The following is a 27,949-nucleotide window of genomic DNA, read 5'->3' as shown; positions in this document are numbered from 1 at the left end:
AAGAGGCGGCCCGCGCTGATTAAATTCTCACTTTATAGGCAGGGTAGCGAGACCCCGCCCCGGAAATGCGTGTGCTAGCTTTCTGTGTGCTTAGGTGCCCGAGCTACTGAGGGTCTAGGTCCGGGCAGCCGAAGAGTGTGGTAGGTAACGGTCGTCAGCGCAAGGGTCATTTCGTCGCTGGGAAGGGACGGCCCTCGCCCGCGGTGATGGTGGTGAGCTATGCCCGTGGTCCTCAGGGCCGGGACCCGGGCCCAGCCCAGGCTCCTTTCGATGTGCTGTCTTTCGTTAGCTTCCCCGACCCGCGCTCGCGGGCCTGTAGGGCTCTCCGACAGGGCGTGCTACCGGAGTTGGCCTGAAGCCAGTCCTCGCTTTGTTTTCTGGCTCCTCCCCTCCCGCCTCTCCCGCTGTCTCCGCCCTATTCTATTTTCCGTAAGAATGTCTGAACTGGGAGGGATCCCCTAGCGCCCTTGTTTTACCAGTGAGAAAACTGAGGCCTTTTAAGAATTGACTTGTCCAAGGTCACTATCCGTAGTGTCGGGCCGAAGGCAGGATCGAGTTCAGTATTCTAGGGAAGGTCCTGACTATAGATCTTAGTGTTATTTTGAAAATGTTAGCCTCCAACTGCAAAGGCAAACATATCCTAGTTCTTTCTCAACCTCTCCTTTTTCCTGTTGCATTAAAGAAAAAACACAACTCTGAAAACTCACCGCCACTCTCAGTTTTCTTAAAGGCGGCGAGTTGGGAGACAACAAAAGTTCTCAAGGTAGTGACAGATAAGTAGGGTAACGTTGGCTTATTCCAAGTTTTACAACTTAACCTTCCTCTTATTTCTACACCGCTTTGGTTGTCTGTTTTTACTGAAAATTGAGAATTTTCTAAGTTAGGAATTTATTTGAGGTTTCTTTTTTCTTTATGCCAACCTGCAAGTTTTGATAAAGAACATACACACCCACACACAGCTAGTTTGGCGGTTGTAATTCTGTACATCCTAGTGAAAAGTAAAGTGCTTAAGAGCCTTACCTGGAAATTTTGTCACCAACTGTACTTAATCTTTTATTGATATTCAGGTTATATAGCTTCCCCCAAATTTTGAATGCATTTAATTTAACAGTCAGTTGTTATGTGCTTGTAAAGTATTTGGGGGCTTCTGGGGTCACAGTATCTGAGTTCACTTTTCTATCTTGGTTCCTCAGTTTCCTCACCTGTAAAATATAAACTGTGTTAATACTACTTACATAAAAGAATAAGATCTGGGAATTAAATGAGATAAAAACAGATTAGCTCAGTGCCAGGCACATATGCATTTAACAAATGTACAGTAATTGTTATTATCCAAAGACTTATTAATGAAGGGTACATGGTGGGGGGGAAATTGTAAAGTTCATCATTATGACTTCTTGGGAAACAGTAAATAATATTAGAGTAATGACATTATCAACACAATGTTGAAATTTATCACCCCTTCAGTTGATAGAATGTTAAGTCTGTTGAGGTGCTAGCCTAGAGGATTTAGAAGACAATGCTTTGTAAGTGTTCTGTATCTGAAAATACATGTTGATGTTCAGGTTAGCAAGATGAACAAAGATGCGCAGATGAGAGCAGCGATTAACCAAAAGTTGATAGAAACTGGAGAAAGAGAACGGTAAGTAATAGATTGTATTAATAAATTACATTTAACATCTTTAAATTATAACTTTGTTTTATTACAAGAATCTAGTTATCAAGTAACAATACTGATGTTAGTAGAAATAATTACAGAAAATTGAGATTATTCAAAACTTCAATTCCTAACATCAATTTAAAAAAAAATGCTTAGGTCTGTTCAATATGGCAAGACTTGGAGGGAAGTGAATCATGTACAAAGATGAACAGGAAATGACTCTCAAAAAATGTGTAACTAAAGGAGAAGAAAAATACATACCCAAATAACTGCTGTTGGAGATAAAATGTTGCCTAGTTTTAAGAGAGAGTCAACATAATGGAACCAGTTTCAGTTACCAAGGTCTCATATCCTCAGAGTGCATTTGCTGTTCTTACTCTCTGAAATATTCTTTCCCCCCATCTTTAAGTAATTCGAGCTCATTATCAGGTTTTAATTTAAATATCATCTCTTCCAGGAATCTGTTAATTCCCAAATACCTTGTTCTGTCATAGCATTTAATTACTTTGTATTATACTGGCCTACTTTGCTAGTTTGTATAAGTAGAGTTTCTCCACAGCAGAAACTGTATACCCAGCATCATACCTAGCATATAATTGGCCAAGTAAACATCTGAAGAATGAACAGGTTTCCACGTGCAGAGGAGAGGCTAAAGAATCAAAAAAAGGCTTCCAGGAGCAGGGTGATAAATTGTATGAGAGAAACCTAAGAGGGAACTTTCAGCTTCTACCTGGAGATTAAAATGATCAGTGAAGTCTCCCAGAATGGTGGAAGTGTTACTTCACCTGGGAGAGAAGAATTAGTGGTTCCCCAGCACAGTAAAAGAGAAAGGACAGTCTGGGCAGATGGAAACAAATATGCAAAGTCAAAGAAATTTGTTCTAATATGATAATATTCTGGGGGAACTGTGCAATTAAAATGTGAAAGACAGTAGACAGGAGAAATGTGGTTTTTGTATAATCAGAAATCTTTCCATTAAAAAGGATGAGAAACTAGCTCAACTAATGGAAATGTATAATATTGTGTTACTAAAAGTCTAGGGTTTGAAGGTACTTCAGGCACCACTGGGTCCAGTCTCTCAAAAATTGTCAGCAAAAATATGTCTTTATTTTCCTATCTCATATCTGCTTTCCTCTGTTGGCTTTATTTTCCAGAAGGCACTACGCACAAAGTGGCAGGAATTAGGAACTCAAAATTTACATCTCCAGCTAAGACTACCTTTCTCCTAGTCGTTTTAGCAATGTACTTAACTTGGTTACATCCTTGTTCAGTAATAGGCCATTCATGATCCACCTTGCCTAGCTCACATTTCCATTGCTAGAGCCCCTACCCAGATTTCTCACACTGGAGTTGGAGAGTGTATTTACTGTCAAAGAAATGGCAGAAAAATAGGTGGTAGGTTTGCAAAAACATTTGTTGACTTATCCTTGGATGGTGGGAGGCATTAAAAAATTTTAAGAGGCTGACTAGATCGTGTTGCACTTTAGGAATGTTATTTTGGCAGTGTGAAGGAGATTTGAAGGACTAAAGATAGATTGTGAAGATAGTATCAGGAGAAAAGTAAAAGAGCAAAAAAGGAAAGAACTTACAGTTTGTTAGTTTTTTTTTTTTTTAAGTAAAATCAACAACCCTTGATATGAGGAATGAGGAGGAAGAAAGCCTCTAGAACAGTGCCTTGGGAAACCAAGAGGATAGTATGGCCAGTAGTGGCTATAGGGGATTATGTATTGTTTTTCATTTGTCTTCATTCACATAGCTTTAAGTTACTGAGTTTCTACCATTTGCCATGTCCTGTTAAGGTCTGAAGATACAACAGTGAACAAAATGAAGTCTGTTCTTTTATACTGCTTACATTCTAATGGAAGGAGACAGAAAATACATGTGCAGTGTGTCAGATGGTGAGGAGTTCTAGAGGAAAAATAAAGCAGAGAATAATCAGGTGTGTTATAGAAAGGAAAACAAGTAGACCTCACTGATAAAGAGATCAGAAAGATTTGAGGGAGTGGGGAGACTCAAGAGCCATGGTCCTGAGACAGTATGCCTGGCTTTTTTTTCTTTGGCCATGTTTCACACGCCTTGTGGGACCTTAGTCCCTCATCAGGGATGGAACCCAGGGCCCTACAGTGAAAGCACCGAGTCCTAATCACTGCACTGCCAGGACATTCCCTTGCCTGGCCTTTTGAGGAACCCATGGAAGCCACTGAGACTGAGTCAGTTGGGAAGAGAGAAACAGTAAAGTCAGAGACATCGCTGGGGAGGGGGCAAACCATGCAGGGTCTCTTAGGCTATAGTAAAGACTGGAAATTGCATTCGGAGTAAGCTGGGAGATCCCTGGAGGGTTTTGAGCAGGGAGAGGAGAAGGAAGTGCAGAGGGAAAGTGGCAGGGAACAAGTCAGAGGCTTTGGCAGCAGTCCAGTCAGAAGAAGATGGTGGCTTGAACTAGCTAGTAATGGCAGAGGTGGTGAAAAGCATTTGAATTTCAGGTATATGTTTAAAAACTGGAACCAGTAGGATGTGCTTATAGATTGGATATTAGTGTTATCAAAATTACTGAGTGAAGGAGGCTGCCAAGGTTTTTAGCCTGAGCACCAAGACGAATGGAGTTGCCTTTCTGGTAAGAACAGCTTGAGGTGGAAGAGAAGCAAGAGTTGGGTTTTGGCCCTATTAAGATTAAATGACTTAATTAAACATCAAGATGGAAATGTCATGTAGTAGATGTTAGGAGTATTGAAAAAGAAGCAGTTTGGCTTGTGACTCGACATGTTTAAGCTGAGAAATGAGATGGTTTGGGTTGAAGATTGAGGCTTTGTAACAGTAGGTTTTGCAGAAGATAAAATATTTTTTTGCACCCATGATGTCATCAGTTGTAATACATACCATTATTTTTTTAACCATTAAGAAAAGAAAATACTGCCAATTAAATTATGATAGGCAGGCCAATGACTGAATTGTTAAAATGTGGGAAAGTACAGTCTTAGAATTAATGAAATACCATAGTTAATGTAGTAACTAAAGTTTTTCCCTGGTGGTTCAGACGGTAAAGAATCTGCCTGCAATGCAGAAGACGTGGGTTCAATCCCTGGGTTGGGAAGATCCCCTGGAGAAAGAAAAGGCTATCCACTCCAGTATTCTTGCCTGGAGAATTCCATGGACAGAGGAGCCTGGCAGGCTACAGTCCATGGGGTCACAGAGAGTCCGACATGACATGACTGAGCTACTAACATATAACTAATGTATAATTTAGAAGGGTAATGAGAAAAAGGGAAGGGGAAGTCTATAAGGTTGAGATATAATGGGGCAGTAAGATAGTTAATGGTTAAGAATTTGTAGTTAAAGAATGGATTCTGGGGTTTGAAGCTTTCAAAAGTATAGCTGCTTCAAACTCAACTAATACCCTTTTGAAGTTGTACAAAACCCACAATATTCCTGTTGGTGGAGGGAAGTAGAAAGTGTGTAAGAAGGGCCAACTAGGGTTTCTTAAGAAGTATTGTGTCCCATCCACTTGACTGAATTTTATTGATGATGAAAATGAGGCTCAGCATTTAAATTGACTCACATAAGATCAAAGAACTTTTTAGTGATAGAACCAAGATTAGGCCATGGTTAAATTAAAAGTTTTGTAACCAGAAGGCAGGGGATTTTTCATTGAACAGTGAAGCTTTGCTTCAAACATTCCTGTGTAAGATACTGTACGCTGCTGTAGTTTAATTAGGAAACACTTCTTTTTCAACAGCCTCAAAGAGTTGCTGAGAGCTAAATTAATTGAATGTGGCTGGAAGGATCAGTTGAAGGCACACTGTAAAGGTAATCAGTTTCATTTAGAAGATAAGCTAATTCCATTGCTCTCAACTGTGTGGGTCTGAAATTCACTAGAAAAAATTATAATCAGTGTTTTAAGATATATTGCTTGCTCAAGCATAGTTTTACACAAATAGAAAATTGAATCATGTGGTATAGACTACTTGCACTGAGTGATCATATGTAGATCTGTTGCTTAAATTTTAGAAATGTTTCTTTTTGTTTCTCTTAAAACAATTGAGGCAAGATTTCCTCTGGCATGAAATATCCCACCTTTCTCAGTGTGCCTACTGGAAGTGAAACATTAGTGATTCCTAGTCAGTTTTTCTTAATAATATGTTGAGCATGTTATGGCTGGCAGACTTATAGAAATATTATCTCCTGTCTTTAACAGTGTTATTTTTGAAAAAAATCATCTATAAAAGCTCTTAGAAAATTACTTATATTTTTTAAATTATAAAATGGAAGCTTGTTAAATTACTGGGTATTGATGATGATGCCATTAGCTAGATTCCACAAGTCACTAAGGTGAGCCTCCTTCCTTTCTGGCTCAGCTTTTGGCATGTTGGAATTCTGGATATTTATAATGAATTCTCATTGTAATGGTTTCTACAAATGATAATGATAATAGAGGCTTTATATCATTAATCCAAAGAAGGCAATGTGCCAAATTAACAAAAGCATAGACTTCAAGGTCAAATAGACCTTCGGTGTAAGACTGGAGCTGGATTTCAAGTCGTGTTTGAATGAGTTATTTAATTTTTAAGCATCACTTGCCTCACTTTCAAAGTGGGGAAAATGCCCAGGCCATTAGATAATCATGAATATTAAATATTGCAAAGCACCCAGCACATAATAGGGGTCCAGTAAGTGTTAACTCCTTTCCTCCTCCTCCTCCTCTTGGTCCAACATAGAGAAGAGAACAAATGAGTTGTTCCATATTTTAATTTTGGACAATTTGAATTTACAGTTCAAATTCATTCTACTTGTTACAACTATTTGTCTTATGTTTTGAATCTAGTGAATACATGCTGTGTTTAAGGTTGAACTAAATCTTCATTAGAAAGAAAAAAAGAAGTGTCCTCTTTTTTTTTTTTTTTTAAAGACCAGTCTGGACTCTAAAAACATGATCTTAACCCTTCCTCTATGAAAATCTTTCTTACAGATAATGATTTTAAATGATATGATTTGTTTTTTGCTTTTGCATAAGAGGTAATTAAAGAAAAGGGACTAGAACACGTTACTGTTGATGACTTGGTGGCTGAAATCACACCAAAAGGCAGAGGTAAGGAATACAAATGTGTGAAAGGAAATGTAGGCTAAGACATGATTTGTTTTCTCTCTTGCTGGTTCAGGTTTTCTTTTCTTTTTAACAGGGAAAAGCACTCTTTCTAAAATTATGTGGGTATACTTGCATCTTCTCTTTGGGAAGAGTTATAGTTGCCTCGCCAACTTTCTTGCAGTTTTGAGTAACAAACGAGGTGTAAAATGTTTTGTACTCTTATAACAATATACACATGTAAGTTGATATGGTTGTTAAAACAGATAATTTCTTAAATTTTGGATTTTTTATAGAGGCAAATATTACCGGAAGCTAGGATTTGTAAAGTTTAGCCTTATGTGTAATAATTCAGTGTTTTACAGCAGTCCCTGAGTCATTGCTCGCTTTCCTTATTAAAAATAAACAAAGTTGTCTTCTTGGGTGTCTAATTAAGAATCTGGTAGCTCCGTAACTTCATGATTGAGTAATTCATGTTTAAGACTCACTTCAGCTGCCTTCTAAATTTCTCCCTTTAATGCCTTGTTAAGAGAAATCAAAAGAAACAGGAAATAATGTTAAGTCTATATGTAATAATTAGGTGTAACTAGATTATTTTCATTTATTTTGAGGAAGGCGGTAGCGGGTGGTTGTAGTTATAAGTGGAAGCAGGTAAATTAGATAACCCATTAGTTGTTTCCTCACACAGAAGAAGTAAAAAGAATTAAAGTGTGAAAAGTAAATCACTTTAAAATTATTACCAGAGAATACTAGGCCCCTGAATTGCTACCACCTGGAAAGAGCTACAGTATCCCACGGTCCTTTCCAGCCATCTTTTAAAACATAACTTTGTCAGTCAATCATATTTTGGGGTGGGGCAGTATTTATTGCCCTCCCCATGGATTTATATTTTTAAATAAATTTCTGTGTTTTGTTTCGACTTTTCTTCTGTAATTTTTGCTTAATCTGTTAACATTTAGGAAGTAAATCTGTTAACAGGGTAGAAATTATCTCTGCATTTCCTTCAGTGCTTGTGTGTTGGATATTTCAATCCCTTATAGCTCCCCTGCTAGAGAATTAGCAAAAAAGAAAAGTAAAAATAAATCTTTTCTTTTCATTGTTAAGAAAGTATTTTTTAAATTAACATATGGTAAAATTGACCCTTTTTTAGTGTCAGTTCTGTGAACTTTGTACACATGTATAGATTCGTAGTAAAAGACTCCCTCAAGCTATTCCTTTCTAGTCACACCTCATCTGTAACCCCAAGGCAGCTGATCTGTTCTCAGTCATCATAATTTTGAGTAAAAGTGTATTTAATATACATATTGATCACATTTCCAGTGGACTTAATTATGTAGTCCTTATTTCTCGGCAGGTTTATACTAAATTTATAAAGAGGAGTATTTGTCTTACTTGATTTCTGTCATTTGTGGAATTTTTTGTAGAAATATTGAACTATATCTGAAGATTTCATTTCCTCTGGATTCAAGCAAATAACATTAGAAGTTAAAGTTAATTCCTTCTTGTCCTTATTTATTAGTAGCCAAAAGGGAGGGAAATAGTGTAGATTTGATAACTGACATTTAATATTAAGTTTCAAGGATCAGGGCTCCCCCCACCTTTTTTTTTCAGCTGTGCCTTGCAGCCTCTGGGATCTCAGTTCCCCAGCAAGGGAACGGACCTGGGCCAAATGGCGGTGAAGCCTGCAATCCTAACCACTAGGCCACCAGGGAACTCCCATTTCCCCATTTTTGGTTTAATATTCAGAGTAGATAATATAGTCAGTCACGATTCAAGATTTGAAACATGAACATATGACAGAAACAACTATTGTTGAAGCTCTTGCATCTTTGTTGATTCAAGAGAATTATATGCATTTATTTCAATACAGAATCACCAAATTATCTCCCCAAATATGCTGTATCAATTTATTCTCCCACCAGCCAATGTAACAGGGCCAGTTTTCCCTCAGTCTTGCCAATGCATATATTAGTGACCTTTGGATTTTAGCCAATCTGATTGGTAAAACATGCTATCTGAATGGTAGTTTTAATTTTCATTTCTGTTGTGAGGTTAAATTCTTTTGACATTCAAGAACTGTGTGCTTCTCCTTTCATCATTTTTCTGTGAGCCTGCTGATCTTTTTCCTATCAAGTTGAAGAAATTGTATAGTAGAGAGATTACCCTGTTTTTGTAAGAGTGCTTTCTCTGTTTTTTTGTTTGATTTTAACCAGGCTTATTAAATTGCATTTGAATCAGATTTAGCAATCTTTTACAGCCTCTCTTTCAGAAAGGCCTTTTCTATTCCTAGTGTAAAGAATTTTCACATGTGAATTATATTTTTAGGTATTGGATAGTTCTTTCAAACAATAAATTTCAAATATACTTTATTATCTCAGATGTCTTTATTTTTTTTTTATTGAAGCGTGAGGGTTACTTATGAAATTTCACTTGGTAATCCTGAATAAAATACCAGATCTCAAATTGATAAATATTAATTGGAATCATCTTACTCTTATGTTTTTATTTTTATATTTCAGCCCTGGTACCTGACAGTGTAAAGAAGGAACTCCTACAAAGAATAAGAACATTCCTTGCTCAGCATGCCAGCCTTTAAGATTGAATTAGATTGTGTTGTTTTGTGGTTTTATTTCTAAAGTAAAACTTGCCATAAATTAGGAATCGATTTCCCAAAATAAAATCCTTTTTTGTATGATGGTATACAGTTTTCAGTAATGATGTATACATTGTATTGATTTTTTTCCCTAAATGTGTTATTTTAATAAATATCTCATGAATGAGTTTGAAGTTTCCTTGGATTTTGGAATAAATGGGACTTTATTAATAATTCATCAGATTTGTTGAGAGAAAAGTCAGCAATTAATATAGTTTAAGTGTTAAGTATGTAAATGTTAAGTAAGCACATCTCTGTACTAACAATTTAGGAGAAGTAAGCAGCCTCTTCTGATTGTTTGGATGTAGTATATGCCTCTTTTGAATCCCTATATTTTATAATATATGTCCCATCTTGTACTATGGATACCTTATTTCTTATTTGTTATAACGCTGAGGGTTAGGACTGGGTCTTACTCATCTTTATGTGCCTTCCTTATTCCTCAAAGAATTTACCATCTTACTGGAAGAGAGAACATTTGCAAAGTGGCTCCGTACCAAGCTCCTCTCACATACTCTACTCATCTGAACTTTGAAAGCAGAAACTAAATTGCATCCCCACATACTAAGGTCAAGAACGAACTAATGGGAAATAATCTCCATCCATAGCTTTACTCTGACATCAAGATTGCCAAATCCATGGACTTTTGTCTGTTCTTACGTGAGCTCTGCTGGAAAATGAGAATGCTGACCATCCTGCCGCTTGGAACTCTTCCTACTTCTCACGTTGTTTAGACCTCCCACTGGAACCTCCTTCTGTTTCTTGCGGATACCTTTCGCTATATGGAACTTTAAATAATGATGTTTCTTAGTGCTCCCTCTGGGCCCTCTGCCTAATGATATGATTTCCTGGGCAGATTCCAGGAAACTTGGGTCGGACGATGGCTTCAAATACTAACAAATTGATAAATGGTAAACTGCATCTCCAGCCCAGCCTCAGGATCCATATACTCAACTGCTATGGATCAGCTTCCTTGAATGTTCCATAAACACCTCAAACTGATCACACCTAAGAGTGATTTTTTTTTTTCCTCTAGTAACTGCCCATACTGTGTTTCTCTTCTGTCTGAATGATTCTCCCAGACATACAGATTACCTGAAAGTGTTAGTTGCTCAGTCGTGTCCGACTCTCTGCAACCTCTCGGACTGCAGCCCACCAGCCTCCTCTGGGATTCTCCAGGCAACAATGCTGGAGTGGGTAGCCACTCCCTTCTCCAGGGGATCTTCCCGACCCAGGGATTGAACCAGGGTGTCCTGCATTGCAGGCATATTCTTTACCATTTGAGCCACCAGATTACTTGAACTTGTTAAAACACTGATTCTGAAGGTAAGGAATATGGCACCAGATTGTGTATTTCAGACAGGCTTCTCAAATGTGCTCATGCTGGTAATCAAGACCATTTTGAGTGTCACAAGATTGTAAATTGTCAACTACCTGCCCTCTTAGGCCCTCTTAAGTTCAAGCCCAGATTATTGCAGTAGGCTCTTAATATTTCCTTGTTTCAGTTGCTCCATGCCTCCTCCAATATATCTTCCACATTACTGCCTAAGTGACCTTATTAAAATTTCAAGCCTGGTCATTTTTATTCCCCTACTTGAGATTTCTCAATGGGTAAAGTTCAAGCTCAGCCATATCACCTAGGCTCCTCTTGAACTGCCATTTACTTATTTCTCTGGTTAAGAGTCCCAAAAAGGGCCAAGTTGCTATATCTATTTGTATATCAATGGTATATTGATATATAAAATGGTATATTGATATATAAAGATATATATATCTTTGTATACATTGATATACAGTAGAAAATCCACCAAACTGGGTAGCCCTCCTACCTAACTCATTCCTACTTGCCTTTCAGAATTCAGCTTGTTGCCAGCATATTCTGATGTTTCTTGCTCTGTTTCGATTCCCTACCACTTTTTCTATGAGAAGCACCTGTTCCTGATTTCAACACCGTGGTTTTCCAACTTGAGCATGCAACTCCTGGAGGGGAAAAAACTTGACTTTATTTTGTATGATACTTATTTGTGGGTGAATGGACAAAGCAATTAACACATGAATGAACTAGTGAACAAACATGGGAGCAAAAAAGGTAACAATACAGTTGAGTGCAGATGAGGAAAGCATTCATGTTAATTTTTGGATCATGCTCTAGAGATAACAAATTTCTGATGAATTTATATTTTAAGTGTAGTCATTGAACGAACTGGACTTAATTATGAAAATTTGAGTCCAAGACACACAAAATCATAAAATTACCCGAAAAGATTTTGTTTCACTTCATTTCTTAGAAAGCAATGATCCAAAGTAATGATAGTTATATTCACCAGTATGATACCGATTATCAAAAATGAAACAATCTTAAGTGGTACATAAGTGTTGAACAATTAGTTTTTATTTCATAGTACTGTATATGAAAGCAAAAAATTGCTCATAGAGATACTAGTTTAATAGCTCGAAAGAAAATATGAGAAAATGGAAAATATTTTGAAATGGAACAAAAATAGCTGAATTGAAAATTCAAAATACTAAGGAGCCTAGCTTTAAAATGATACCGAGAAATTCCCTGCTATCTCTAGGTTTTTTGGTTTTTATTTTTGACCTCTTAGAAATTATCCTGTAGTTTTCATCTAGAACCATTGATATCTTTCAAATAAACCAACTTTGTATATATCTTGACTCACATCATTGATTTATGTTAAATTAGGAATACATCTTTTAAAAATTTTGCACCCTTTCATGCTCATTAGGAGATTACTGTTACATGACTGTGCCGAGTGAGTAAAATACTCATTAGGATTACCATAAGCTTCTCTTGTATAGGATTAAAGAAGACCCAAGTAAATTATTTACGTAATTGCTTTGCTCTGGCACCACAAGCGTATCATTTGGTTGAGCAGTGCCAAGCCTGGGCCTGGGTGATGTTGGGGATTGGTAATTGGATATGGGACTTACATAACTTGAAAAAAGACTCCATCTAACTCAAGAGAATTGTGACAGCTGCTCAGTAGCTGATGTTGGAAATGATCCAACATGTGGTTTAACCCTTCTTGTAAATGGCTATCTCATGTTACTCAGTGGCTTCATAAGACCCTCATATTTATCATCAGAAACCACACAAAAGTTATTGGATGAATCTGCCAAGAAAACAGGTGCAATTAGACAATTCGAGCTGTGATCTCATCTATTACACTGAATTATCAGGTAAGGCTGACTTTTGCCTCAGTTTCTTCATCTGCTAATAGATTTGATAATGCTGACCCTGGAGAGAATGAAAAATTTTTAAACTAAACATTATTAGTAGGATAAAAGCAATATGGGTAAATCAGAAAAAAAAAAATACAGATTCATGTTCAGTTCAGTTCAGTCGCTCAGTCGTGTCCAACTCTTTGCGACCCCATGAATGGCAGCACGCCAGGCCTCCCTGTCCATCACCAACTCCTGGAGTTCACTCAGACTCACGTCCATCGAGTCAGTGATGCCATCCAGCCATCTCATCCTCTGTCGTCCCCTTCTCCTCCTGCCCCCAATCCCTCCCAGCATCAGAGTCTTTTCCAATGAGTCAACTCTTCGCATGAGGTGGCCAAAGTACTGCCTAGGAAAATCTTTGTTGTTCAGTTGCTCAGTCCAACTCTTGTACAGCCCCATAGACTGTAGCCTGCTGGGCTCGTCTGTCCATGGGATTTTCCTCGCAACGACACTGGAGTAGGTTACCATTTACTCCTCCAGGGGATCCTCTTGACCTAGGGATTGAACTCACATCTCCGTCTATCCTGCACTGCAGGCGTATTCTTTACACTGAGTCACCCGGGAAGCCCTAGGAAAAACTGGAAATATGTAATTATTTACTATGTGTCTTCTAGATTTGTGTTGGTACAGGAATTACACTTGTGTAGAACGATGCTTTTATTTTTCAGGAATTTCTAAGTAATATTGCCATAAGAATACCTACAAAAATGCCTACATAATAACTTGATCAGAATAGAAAAAAAAAAAAGAATCACTACAATGGCACTTAGCAAGGAAAGCTGAAATTATCTTTTCACCCTGATTTTACTATGACACAAATCTGTATCCCACTTATCTTTCTGGAGAAGGAAATGGCAATTCACTCCAGTACTACTGCCTGGAAAATCCCATGGACAGAGGAGCCTGGTAGGCAACAGTCCATGGGGTCGCAAAGAGTCAGACACGACTGAGCGACTTCCTTCACTTCACTTATCTTTTTATCTTCAGTGCATAACAAAGTACATAATAGAATTCCTAATATGTTCTTATAAATGAATAGATAAATGGCAAAGGAGAAAACCTGTTTATTCCAGACTTTGAACTATATTTGGTTATTCTGCTTATCAGTCACCAGGGGGCAGTTGAAGCCTATATTTTGATCCTCTCTGGGGCTCACTGAAATATGTTCTCATGTCAACAGGCCCAAATCCAGGCCAGTCAAGCTTTTTCTAGAAGATAATGCAATTGAATTAAAACCTAATATAAAGACCTCAGAATGTGCTTCTGGTGTATATTAAGATGAAGCTACACTGAGATGCTATTTTACTGGGATAATAATAATGTAGATATTATTTTACTGGGATCATTTTCTGAAGCTAGTAATTCAGACAGCAAATTGATTTAAATAGCACAACTGAAATAATTATATTTCAGCTATTTTATCAAGAAAGTACAGTATGTAAATTCTTAATAGTTTCTAGTATGTTTTCCATCACTATGCTCCTCTCTCAGAAAGCCCTTTTAAAAGAGAATAATATTCATATTTTTCTCTTACAATGTAACTTTGTTTAATATATATATGTGTGTATATATATATATATATATGTGTGTATATATATATATGTGTGTGTGTGTGTGTGTGTGCGTGCATGTCATGAAGTGCTAAGTCACTTCAGCAATGTCTGACTCTTTGCGACACTATAGACTGTAGCCTGCCAGGCTCCTCTGTTCATGGGATTCTCCAGGCAAGAATACTGGAGTGGGTTGCCATGCTGTCCCCCAGAAATATATATATATATATACACACACACACACACATGTATATGTGTGTGTATGTATATATGTATTCACAAATATATACATATATATATTCATAAATAGAGCCTCATATAGTTCAAATGAATGCTGGCTTGTGAAAACAGTGAAGAAAGCCAATGAATCAAGGTAGATGGAATCTGCACTCATGGTGGATTGTTGCTCATAAAACAGTTTTGATACTGGAGCTGGTACTCATCACATCTATAAATGCTTTGGCTTTCTGCCTGGGATCACGAGAATTAAGTGATAATAAGGGCCTTCCAGTTATTTTATACCTTTGTATTTTAAAATTATTTGTGAAGGGCACAGCTTTAAGAATTTATCCCTCCTAGACAGCTTCTTATATCAAAGTTGGGCTTTGGCGGCATAAGAGTCACTAAATAGAGTAATCGAACTAGAGATGTCCATTAAACCGAGCCTGTGTGATGTGCTTCCCTGGTGGCTCAGGGGGTAAAGCATCTGCCTGCAATGCAGGAGACCTGGGTTCAATCCCTGGGTCGGGAAGATCCCCAGGAGAAGGAAATGGAAACCCACTCCAGTACTCTTGCCTGGAAAATCCCATGGACGGAGAAGCCTGGTAGACTACAGTCCATGGGATCACAAAGAGTCGGACACGACTGAATGACTTCACTTACTTTGTGTGATGTGCAGGTGACTTAGGTAGCAATACAGCTGCCAGCAAATCTGGAAAACTCAGCAGTGGCCACAGGACTGTAAAGGTCAGTTTCCATGCCAATCCCAAAGGAAGGCAATGCCAAAGAATCTTCAAACTACTCCACAATTGCACTCATTTCACATTAGCAAAGTTATGCTCAAAATTCTCCAAGCTAGGCTTCAACAGTACACGAACCGAGAACTTCCAGATGTTCAAGCTGGATTTCGAAAAGGCAGAGGAACCAGAGATCAAATTGCCAACATCCGTTGGATCATAGAAAAAGCAAGAGAATTTCAGAAAAACATCTGCTTCACTATCTATTCTAAAAAGCCTTTGACTGTGTGGATCACAACAAACTGGAAAATTCTTTTAAGATATGGGAATACCAGACCATCTCACCTGCCTCCTGAGAAACCTGTATACAGATCAAGAAGCAACAGTTAGAACTGGATATGGAACAATGGACTGGTTCCAAATAGGAAAAGGAGTATGTCATGGCTGTGTATTGTCACCCTGCTTATTTAACTTATATGCAGAGTAAATCATGCGAAATGCTGGACTGGATGAAACACAAGCTGGAATCAAGATTGCAGGAGAAGTATCAGTAACCTCAGATAGGCAGATGACAACACCCTTATGGCAGAAAGTGAAGAGGAACTAAAGAGGCTCTTGATGAAGGTGAAAGAGGACTGGAAGAGCTAGCTTAAAACTCAGTATTCAAAAAGTGAAGATCATGGCATCCAGTCCCATCACTTCATGGCAAACAGGTGGGAAAACACTGGAAAATAGTGAGAGACTTCATTTTCTTGGGCTCAAAAATCACTGCAGATGGTGACTACAGCCATGAAATTAAAGACGCTTGCTCCTTGGAAGAAAAACTGTGACCAACCTAGACAGCATATGAAAAAGCAGAGACATCACTTTGCCAACAAAGGTCTGTCTAGTTAAAGTTATGGTTTTTCCAGTAGTCATGTATGGATGTGAGAGTTGGACCATAAAGAAGGCTGAGCTCCAAAGAATTGATGCTTTTGAACTGTGGTGTTGGAGAAGACTCTTGAGAGTCCCTTGGAGTGCAAGGAGATCCAACTAGCCCATCCTAAAGGAAATCGACCCTGAATACTCTATGGAAGAACTGATGCTGAAGCTGAAGCTCCAATACTTTGGCCACCTGTGGCAAAAAGCAGACTCATTAGAAAAGACCCTGATGCTGGGAAAGACTGAAGGCAGGAGAAGGGGACGACAGAGGATGAGACAGTTGGATGGCATCACCGACTCAATGGACATGAGTTTGAATAATCTCCAGAAGATGGCGAAGGACAGGGAAGCCTGGCGTGCTGCAGTCCATGAGGTTGCAGAGTTAGACACGACTGAACGACTAAACAGCAGATGGCGCTAGTGGTAAAGAACCCGCCTGCCAATGCAGGGGCTGTAAAGAGATGAAGATAGGATCCCTGAGTGGGAAGATCCCCTGGAGAAGGGAATGGTAACCCACTCCTGTATTCTTGCCTGGAGAATTCTATGGACAGAGGAGCCTGGCAGGCTACAGTCCATGGGGTTGGAAAGAGTCGGACGAAACTTAGCATGCATGCACACACACATCATGAGATTTGGGGAGTGTTCAGCAAGGCTAATACAGTGTGTGTGTGTGAGTGCTCTGGTCTTCCTCCCAGTTTTACCATTATTGAGCTAAATGACTTCATTAGTCACTTAAATGTTCTACATGACAGATGTCTGTCAACAACACATCTTTCTGCTAAGGATGCTAGGAGTATAATAAAGAATGAGAATTATGGGCATTCCTCTTCTGAGGTGTGACATGAAATCAGTTACAGTAAAAGACTTTTTACAAGTCTTTAAATATATGCTGTACTTTTCTCCCTAGTAATGGGGCTCATAAAACAACTTTGTGTATGGGATCAATCTCCCATATTTTACCCCATCCATAAGCATTGGGGTTTCAGCAGACCTAGTTCATGAAAAAACACAGATATTTTCACTGACCAGCTGCATTTCCTATATTCCTGATATAATTCTTTCACTTTTTAGAGACTTCGTAGAGATCTCCAGCCAATTGGTGAACTTTTTTTCGTTATTATCCAACACTCCCTTCATGTTCTCCCTTCCCTCTCTACCCGCTTAGATTTCATGGTTTATCAATAAAACTCCCTTATAATGACTCTGAACTTCTATCTTCTTTTTTTTCTAATCACACACAGTGTGGATTAAACCTAATTATCCTGAGGGCTTCCTCCCTGTGTGCACCTGAACACCTGAATTTTGCTGAGGAAAATTACACAACCCTTCTCTAAGTTTCACTCTAAAACAGCAATGACAACATTCTTAAAAATAACTGGCATGACCTTTTCAAAAACATTAATATCAAGAAAGAATGGAAGACTGAAAAAAGAAAAAGGAAAGAAACGAGTCAGGAACTGTTCCATGTTAAGAAATAATGAAGAGACATGAGTATTTAAAGCAATGTGTAAACACACAAAACACAACTATTAAGAACATTATTAGGGCAATTAGAAAACTTGGAAAATGAACTGTGGTATCAGTGTTAAAGTTCCTGAGTGTTACCTTTGTATTCAAGTAAAAAGACCTTGTTCCCCAGTGAAGCATTTAGGGGCAAAGTGTCACACTGTGGTGTGTGTGTTAGTTGCTCAGTTGTGTTTGCCTCTTTTGCGACCCCATGGACTGGGGTCAGGCTCCTCTGTTCATAGAATTCTCCAGGCAAGAATACTGGAGTGGGTTACCATTCCCATCTCCAGGGGATCTTCTTGACCCAGGGACCTCCAGGGGATCTTCTTGACCCAGGGACTGAACCCAGGCCTCCTGCATTACAGGCAGATTCTTCATTGTCAGAGCCACCAGGGAAGCCTGTCACATTGCAACTGACTCTCAAACAGTTCAACAACAGAAATGTATATTAAATATGAAGAGAGAGAAAGAACATGTTAATCTAAGGGAAGGGGATGTAAATACTTATTTCAGATATGTTTGAAATTTTTCAAAGTAAAATTCTGAAAACAAGTAATGATCACAAATCTCAATGAACACTTTTCACTGCCCAAGAACCCTCCTACACTTTTCTAGTCTATACATTCCCCACTCCCCTGAAATGCCTATTTTACCCTCCTTTCCTGAACTAACAACACTGCCTCATGCTTTATCAAGGAACAACTGCAATCAGACAAGAAGTCAACAATCAGACAAGCACCCTCATTAGTTCAGTTCAGTTCAGCCGCTCAGTCGTGTCTGACTCTTTGTGACCCCATGGACTGCAGCACACCAGGCATCCCTGTCCATCACCAGCTTCTGGAGCTTGCTCAAACTCATGTCCATCAAGTTGGTGATGCCATCCAACCATCTTATCCTCTGTCATCTGCTTCTCCTCCTGCCTTCAGTCTTTCCCGGCATCAGGGTCTTTCCCAAGGAGTCAGTTCTTCACATCAGGTGGCCAAAGTATTGGAGCTTCAGCTTCAGCATCAGTCTTTCCAATCAATATTCAGGACTGATTTCCTTTAGGATTGACTGGTTGGATCTCTTTGAAGTCCTAGGGACTCTCAAGAGTCTTCTCCAACACCACAGTTCAAAGGCATCAATTCTTCAGCGCTCAGCTTTCTTTATAGTCCACCTCTCACATCCATACATGACTACTGGAAAAACCATAGCTTTGACTAGAAGGACCTTTGTTGGCAAAGTCATGTCTCTGCTTTTTAATATGCTCTCTAGGTTTGTCATAGCTTTTCTTCCAAGGAGCAAGCATCTTAATTTCATGGCTGCAGTCATCATCTGCAGTGATTTTGGAGCCCCCAAAATAGTCTCTCACTGTTTCCACTATTTCCCCATCTATTTGCCATGACGTGATGGAACTGGATGCCATGATCTTTGTTTTTTGAATATTGAGTTTTAAGCTAGGTTTTTCACTCTCTCTTTCACTTTCGTCATGAAGCTCTTTAGCTCCTCTTTGCTTTCTGCCATAAGGGTGGAGTCATCTGCATATCTGAGGTTACTGATCTTTCTCCCGGGAATCTTGATTCCAGCTTGTGTTTTATCCAGTCCAGCATTTCACATGATTTACTCTGCATATAAGTTAAATAAGCAGGGTGACAATACACAGCCTTGATGTACTCAAGGCATAATCAATAAAGCAGACATAGATGTTTTTCTGGAATTCTCTTGCTTTTTCTGGAATTCTTTTGCACAACTGCACTCATTTCACACGCTAGCAAAAAATTCTCCAAGCCAGGCTTCAACAGTATGTGAACCGTGAACTTCCAGATGTTCAAGCTGGATTTAGAAAAGGCACAGGAACCAGACATCAAATTGCCAACATCCATTGGATCATAGAAAAAACACCCTCATCACTCATCACTAAAGCTATCAGCCTTCCTGAACCTGGACCCACGTGTTCAGCCTTTCCTCTGTCTCTGCTCTGTGCTTCTCTCTTTCTCAATGACTGCCTTCCTGCATTTGTCCCCCTCTTTTTCATCTGAAGTTTCTCCCTGGCAGCACAGTCATTTAGCCAAGTAGGTCCCCTCTTTTATAAAAACCATGTCTTGATCACAGATCCTGAGAACTGCCCCATTTCTCTGCTCCCATTCACAGTGAGGAAGGCTTCATCACTGAGTTGTCTATAGGTACTGTCTCCACTTCTTCACCTGCCACTCATTTACTCATGGAAATTACATTCCAATGAAGCTATTCATGTCAAGGTCAAGGGAAACTACATTAATCAACCTCTTGGTAACACTGTAATAAGTGACCACTCTCCTTCCTTAGACACATTCTTCCCTTGATTTCCATTCTACAAAACTGTCTGATTTTCCTCCTAACTTATGGCTGCTGTCTTTCAGTCTGTTTGCTAATGTCTCTTGTTGTTGTTTAGTCACTAAGTCATGTCCAACTCTTCTGCCATCCCATGGACTGTAGCCCACCAAGCTCCTCTGTCCATGAGATTTCCTAGGCAAGGATACTGGTGTGGGTTGCCATTTCCTTCTCCAGGAGATCTTCCCAACCCAGGGATTGAACCTATGTCTCCTCCATTGGCAGGTGGATTCTTCACCACTGAGCCACTAGGGAAGGCCAACTTCTCTTCCGCTAGATCTCTAATTGTTAGTTCTCAAATCCTAATCACATGACTTAGTTTTTTTTTTCTTTACCTGTACTGCTACTGCTGCTGCTGCTAAGTTGCTTCAGTCGTATCTGACTCTGTGCGACCCCATAGACAGCCTCCTACCAGGCTCCTCTGTCTCTGGGCTTCTCCAGGCAAGAACACTGGAGTGGGTTGCCATTTCCTTCTCCAATGCATGAAAGTGAAAAGTGAAAGTCAAGTCGCTCAGTCATGTCTGACTCTTAGTGACCTCATGGACTGCAGCCTACCAGGCTCCCCCATCCATGGGATATTCCAGGCAAGAGTACTGGAGTGGGGTGCCATTGCCTTCTCTGCTTTACCTGTAACCTCCCCCTAAATCAAGGGTTCTTAACTGTTTTTAGAAGTAAAGTGAAGCCTATGAATTCTCTCCCATATTTAAATGCAAAAAATAAACATTTTAGAATTACACAGGAAACTATACTGAAATGTAATTATAAGATTTTTCCAAATAAATAAATGATATTATTCATTCATTTTATTAACACAGAAATAAGGCAATGCATTTCAAATACCGGTAAGCTTCATGTCTTATTATTTTAAAATATCAGTGTAAAGGCTTATTCAAGTTATCTCTTAACTTGTAAAATGACATCAAATTGTGAGATGGTTTTCAACAGGACAACATATCATATATATTACTTGGTATGGTATGTCAGAAATTCCTTCAGTTTCAAATATTTGTTTTAATGGTTGCAAGTATCGAAAATCTTGATTGGCTAAGGTATACATATTTTTGCAAATGGAGTTAAAGCCTCTTTACCTTACTTTAAAGGACCAAAAAATAATCTTATCTCAAAGAACACCAGAATTCTCAATGGCTTTTTGTGTTTAACTATAATAAGATTCAGTCCCAAGATCAAAGACTGTAAGCTGGGACAAAATCTTTAATAGAGTTTATATCAGGAAGAAAAGGGTTTTAGATCTGTGGTTCAGATTTAATACCATCAAGATAGAAGTAACTTCTGAAGGAGTCCTCTGTAGTTTCTAGGTGTTCATGGATTTCTTTTTTTAGAAAAATTGATAACCATCTCAGAGTAAAGCACATCCTTTAGCATTTCAGTTTGGAAAGGATGTCAGCCTCTATTCTGGTCTTCCCAATCAGCTGCTAATCCTTACAATATTTTTTTAAGTATAAAACATAATAGGTTTGAAATGAAAACTTTATCTCATTCACATGGTTAAAAATAACTGCCAGGTAAGGCAGTACATGGATAAATCATTCTTTTCAAGATATTCTGACTGTGGAATTTCTTTTTTTTTTTTTTCATAAAAATTAAAGCAACTGTCCTTAATTCAAAGAAGCACTTAGGTATTGCTCTCTGGGAAGGCCAGTGAACTATTTGGTAAACATACATTCAATATCCTGGTCCTCTTATTGGCAATTTTTTAAATTCAATGATTCAGAGGGATTATCAAGGATAATACTGATGACTTTGATGGTGGTTGGCAAAGGTTCTCACAAGACTTCAAGAAGGGTTTACATTCCCAGTGCATGTCTGTGTAGAAAACAAGAAGTGATGATATCATGAGATGCTTCCTTTTCTGTTAAGGTAGCAATAACAGATACATTACCAAGCCTTGCTGGGACCGGTCAGGAAAGGCAGTTGTCTCCAACCTTCTTGGCACTAGGGACTGGTTTCATGGAAGATGATTTTCCCACAGACTGGGGACAGGGAAAATGATTTGGGGATGATTCAAGAACATTATGTCTGTTGTGCTAATGATAATCTATTTGCAGATGCTCCCCAGTGCCAGCATCATGGCCTCAGCTCTATCTCAGATCATCAGGCATCAGACTCTCATAACCTAGATCGCTCCCACGCGCAGTTCACAGCAGGGTTCGCACTCCTGTGAGAATCTAATGCCATGGCTGATCTGACAGGAGATGGAGCTCAGGTGGTAATGTGTGCAGTGGGGAAGAGCTATAAACACAGATGAAGCTTTGTTCGCTTTCCTGCTGCTCACCTTCTGCTGTGTGGCCCAAGTTCCTAACAGGTCATCGACCAGTTACTGGTCTGTGGCCTGGAGTTTGGGGACCCCTGATGTAAGAAGTACAAGTCTTTTTTCCAGTTGAAGATTTGTTTGGAAAAATAATTTTTTAAAAAACAGAGCAATAAAACAACTTTTCACCATTTCCAACATGTCCAAAGCCCTGATCATTTCCAAAAGAGACTCACAAAATAAGAATTCTTCTTCCAGGTGCATATGCAAGGAGAATGCTGGGGCTGTCATTTCCTCTACTGCTTATTTCAAAATGCTAAGATATTTTGATAATTCTACAATGTATCAAAATATCTGGCATTAGAACCTTTCCGAGATTTCTGTTGGTCTGAAACCTTGGGAGTTAACCACGTGAAATCTGAAACTGGCCCCCATTCAAGGAGGGCAAAGAGAGACTGAAGAAAAAGGCAGATCCCTCTAGATTGATAGGTGGACAGTGTAACAAGCAAAGGAGCTTACATGTGAGGCTTATCTTGGGTGGCTGCAAGACAAGTCGATTTACGGACTTGCCACCCCCCAATCTTAAAAGTTTATGTGGAGGCCTTAACTGGGTCCAGTCATATATTGAGTCCAGATGGTCTCAACACCTTATTTTCTCAAATTTACGACGTCCTTGCAAACAGCTCCCACGATGGGAACAGTGGGCAGAATGTATATTCCGAAGACAGGGTGAGGATGAGGAGCCTCAGGTCGCCCAGGTTCAGCCGGAGGGTCAACCAGTTGTCATGTCCTTAATTGGAGGAACTCTTCCTACTGTTTCTCTTCTGTTTCAGTCTAAAAGCCAACCTGAACATTTTCAGTGAACATTGTTAAACTAAATTCTCTCTTTAGTTTATAGGATGTTAGAGAAAAGAATTTTATTAAATGGTAAATCCAAGTTTTGGGAGTATCTTAGCTCTTCCTCTTGAGATTTCCTTGCATGAAAAAGTCTGCTGTTTGCAAGAATTTTTTTTTTAATTAAAACACTAATTTTAGAGGCACAAAAGAACTGAAAAACTAGACTTCATACAAATTTAAAATTTCTGCATTGCAAAAGACACTGTCAAGGGAATGAAAAGTTAAGTCACAGATTGGGAGGAAATACTCGCAAAAGATATTTCCAATGAGGTATGAATAATCTAAAATACACGAAGAACTCCTAAAATTCAACAACAAGAAAACAAACAACTTGATTTTAAAATGGGCCAAAACCCTTAACACATACCCCCCCAGAGAAGATAACACAGCTGGGAAATAAGCATATGAAAACGATGTTCTACATTATCTGTCATCAGGGAAATGCAGGTTCAGACAATTATGACAGCATTACACACCGAACAGAATGGTCAAAATCCAGAACACTGACGATACCCAATACTGAGGAAGACGTGGAGCAACAGGAACCCTCACTCATCCTTGATAGGAACTCAGTCACTTTGGAAAACAGGTTGATGGTTTTTTACAAAATTAAACACACTCCTACCACGTGATCTAGCAATCATACTCCTTGGTATCTACCCAAAGGAGCTGAAAATTTATACCCACATAAAAACCTTCACACAATGTTTACTGTGACTTTATTCATAACTGCCAAAACCTGGGAGCAATCAAGATGTCTTTTGGCTTCCCTGGCGGCTCACACGGTAAAGAATCCGCCTGCAATGCAGGAGACCCAGATTCAATCCCTGGGTTGGGAAGATCCCCTGGAGAAGGGAATGGCTACCCATTCCAGTATTTTTGCCTGGAGAATTCCATGGACAGAGTAGCCTGGTGGGCTACAGTCGGGATCACAGAGAGTCAGACATGACTGAGTGACTAATACACAAGATGTGTTTTACTCGGTGAATGGATAAATAAAGCATGGTACATCTAGACAACAGAATATTATTCAGTGCTCAAAAGAAATGATCTATCAAGTCATAGAAAGACACAGAAGAAACTTAAATTCGTATTACCAAGTGAAAGAAAACAATCTGACTACATACTGTATGATTCCAACTATACAATATTCTGAAAAAGGCAAAACTATGGAGATGGTAAAATAATCAATGGTTGTTTGGGATTGGGGAGATGGAGGGATGAATAGGAGTACAGAGGATTTGTATGGCAGTGAAACTATGTGCAAAACTTCAGTGGTGTGTGCCTGTCATTAAACATTTGTCCAAGTCCACAGAAAGTTCAATACCTTGAGTGAAACCCTAAACTACTGACTTGAGGTGACAATGAGCCAATGTAGGTTCATTAATTGTAACAAATGTGTCACTCTGGTGGAGAATGTTGATAACAGGGGAGACATGACATATAGAGGGGCAGGGGGTATGTGGGAAATCCCTGTACCTTCCACTCTATTTTAACCTAAAACTACTCTTAAAAGTAGTCTATTAAAAAACCACCAGTGTAGCCTTTGCATCCCATCACATTAAATGTACAAGTGTCTGAGACAAAATGTAGTCATGTTGGTCTTATTGTGGGTTTAATAATTCCCTTAAGAAGTGATGGGCATAAATGATAATATGATATCACCAACAACTGTAGTAACATGTGAAAATATCCAAATATCTATGCTTTCCTTGGGTTACAAATTGCAGATACTGATAACAATACTCTGGTTTGTTGTCCACATTAATAATTGAAGGAAATGCAAATTTTCACTTAGAGGAAAGTGAAAATAAAGACGTAATTTCTTCCCAATCAAATTCATGAACATCTGCCCTCAAGGATCTCAGCCATTCTTGTGGCTTTAAATTCTATCTACGTGCTGCCGAATAACTCCACATTTGTTCACTTACTTCACATTTACATTTAGTTTGTAAGGATAGTTAGCATTTGTTGAGAGCTTATCACATGCTAGCACAATTCTATTTACTAAATCATTTATTTCTCAAAACAACACTATCAGGTAAGTTGTTATTTTCATTTTACAAAAAAAAGAAAGCTGAAGCACAAGACTGTTTGATAGCTTGTTCCAGGCTTCCCAGCCACTGAATGGTAGAGTGCACAAGGGAGCCCAGGCACTCTGCCTCCCAAGCCTGTGCCCTTAGCCTCTAAGCAACCCTTCCCCTAACTGGTGCCTTGAACTCAAGTTGGACCAGTAGGAGTATAGATCCCCTCCCCTAGAACAGAACCTGCCCCAGCCTTTCCACCTCATAGTAAATGGCACCACCATCCACCAGTCAACACTCAAAACCCAGAGTATAGAAGATTTCCCTTACCCCGTCAATCCACTCCAAAATATAATTCCACAAACTAATAGCAGTACTATCTCCAACCCGTATCCAACAATCTTCCCACTTTTTTAACAATTCCAATCCTGCCATTCTAGTTCCATCTTTACCATCTCTAGTCTAGACCACTAAAATAGCATCCCAAACTGGTCTCATTTCCCTCCTTGTCTCCAATTTAATCCCTTCACCCAGAGGAGCTACAGTGCACTTTCTGAAACATGAGTCAAGGGAGTCACCTGCCTCCACCTCAAGTTGGACACCTCCGTACTCGAGTCCCCAAAATCCTTTCTGATTTGCCCCTGCCTCTCCCTCCAAACTCATCTCATATTCCCTTCCCCTCATTTGCTACCACGACTGACACTGGATTTTTGTTCCTTTCCAGTTTTTTTTCTCACTCAACCGTATTTGCCATTTATTTTTAAAGAGAGGGAAGAGGGCATAGGGGCAAATTACAAACCACCAGCACCTACTTGATCAGGAAATACTGCAAAACATTTCATAATATAAAGTCAGGATCAATAGCTCCTTTTCTGCCTCAAAACATGTATTACCTACTAAACAATGTGAAGCTTATTGGAGACTGATAAGAGCAGTTTCAGTAAACTGGTGGAGGTGAAATCCTGATTGGAGTGGTTCCTAAAAGAATAGGCAGGAATTGGAGATCATCTTCAAGTCTACCTGTCACAATAAGCTAGAAGAGTTGGGGGATCAATAGCCCACGGATAAATAAAGTCACTGCAGTGAGCCAGGGTGGTGATCTTAAACTGAAATGAAATCAGTGAGAATGGTGCATTTTTTTTTCCTCCAGCTACTTGAAGTGTGCAGGTGCAGACTTTCTGAGCCGACAACTTTGGGCAAACTAGTGGTTTTACTCTCTAGACTTGAAGTCACTTCCCTTCCCTTCTCAGATATATCCAGAATCCGACCCCTTTGCACCACCAACACTGTTCCCATCCTGGTCCAAGCTACCCCTTGCTTGCCCAGGTTATTTCCCCTAGCCATCTAAGTGATCTCCTGCATCTGTCCTTGCCCCAGTGCAACAAAATAGCAGCTGGGTGTTGAAAACATAAATTGGGACCCATGTCAGCTCAGTATTCTACAGTGGATTCCCATCTCACTCAGAGTCAAAGCAATGATCCTCCATGGCCTGTCCCTCCTCTCACTGCTTCTCACATCTTCCAGCACCCTGCTTGTTCTTGCCACTCGGGCCACTCTGGCTTTCCTGCCCCTTACACACCAGACACACTCCCTCCTTACCCGTTGGCATTTGTTCTCCCAGTTGTCTAGAAAGCTCTTCTCCCAGATGTCCATGTAGCTAAGCTACTCACTTCAGACCTTCGGATCTTCAGTCAAAATTCACTTTCTCCGTGACAACTTCCTATTCATCCTGTCTAAAACTCCATTACATCATGCACACATAATTCTATTCTTCCCTGCTTTATTTTTTCTCTAGCCTGTATTATTTTCTAACATACTATAAATTATATTTTACTCATTTATTTTGTTTATTGTTTCCACTAAAAATGTAAATTCTATAAGAAAAAATTACTTAAAAAATTACTGCTGTCTTCTTATACCTATTATACGGAATGATTGTTGAAGGCAAATTAGTTTTGTAGGCACTTCATTTTGTTCACCATCTTTCACAGTTCAGTCTAGATTCAAAATCATGGTTCAACACACAGCTCATTTTCCAAGCCAATGAATTCCTTATTCCTTCCTGTTATGCAAAAGTTATCCCTTTTTCTGGTTATGTTTAAATCAAAGAATCAACAAGTTTAAAACTTGCCTTTTTTTTTTTGTCATAAGCGCAGGCAGGACCATCTACATAATCATGACATCTCAGACAAAATGAAAAGAGGGATTCTTCCTCATTCAAAAAGTAGTAAGGATTTCAAGATGGTGAAGCAGAGCACTAATCCAAACGTGGGGCCCTGTGAGACTGCACAAGTCATAGTCCCATGATGGTTGCCACATAGGCAGTTTTTTTGTTAGAGCTAGATTTTTTTAAAAACTTACAAAAGCACGTGATTTGGTAGTTAGAATTCCTTTTTTGTGTTTTCTCATGTCCATGTTCCATGATGAGTCTGTATTGTAAAAGTTTAAAGATTCTAAAGAGTCTATTAATAAATCATTAGTCATGTATGCCACACAACCCCTTTTTCTGGTTCCAATTTGACATCTTGGTTATATAAATTTCCATCTACTTATAATTATTGTCTCTTTTGTTAACAATTTCGGGCTTTCCTCATAGCTCAGTTGGTAAAGAATCTGCCTGCAGTACAGGAGACCCAGGTTTGATTCCTGGGTAGGGAAGATCCCCTGGAGAAGGAAATGGCAGCCCACTCCAGTATTCTTGCCTGGAGGATCTGATGGACAGAGGAACCTGCAGGCTACACGGCCTTGTGGTCTCAAGAGTTGGACACGACTTAGCCACTAAACCACCACCATGTTAACAATTTAAGATTACAAATCTCACTGCTGTGATATTTTTTAGGA

General features: G+C 39.1%; 1 protein-coding gene across 2 annotated transcripts; it reads left to right on the top strand.

Annotated features, from left to right (window-relative positions):
- Nucleotides 1-61: 61 nt before the first annotated feature.
- Nucleotides 62-10,392, top strand: ENY2 (ENY2 transcription and export complex 2 subunit). Of its 2 annotated transcripts, none has more exons than XM_005215581.5 (5): nucleotides 62-140; nucleotides 1,566-1,642; nucleotides 5,394-5,464; nucleotides 6,669-6,743; nucleotides 9,257-10,392. In XM_005215581.5, exons 2-5 carry the CDS (start codon nucleotides 1,575-1,577, stop codon nucleotides 9,331-9,333), a joined length of 291 nt encoding a protein of 96 aa, XP_005215638.1. In that variant the 5' UTR covers nucleotides 62-140; nucleotides 1,566-1,574; the 3' UTR covers nucleotides 9,334-10,392. The 2 variants fall into 2 exon arrangements, with proteins under 2 accessions (XP_005215638.1, NP_001029919.1); NM_001034747.2 differs by having other exon boundaries at nucleotides 62-212; nucleotides 9,257-9,517.
- The last annotated feature ends 17,557 nt before the right edge of the window (nucleotides 10,393-27,949 follow it).

This window comes from Bos taurus, chromosome 14 (genome assembly GCF_002263795.3).
Source record: "Bos taurus isolate L1 Dominette 01449 registration number 42190680 breed Hereford chromosome 14, ARS-UCD2.0, whole genome shotgun sequence".
Lineage (NCBI taxonomy): Eukaryota > Metazoa > Chordata > Mammalia > Artiodactyla > Bovidae > Bos > Bos taurus.
Note: the sequence above shows the minus strand (reverse complement) of the source record. Positions and strands in the feature narration are given on the sequence as shown.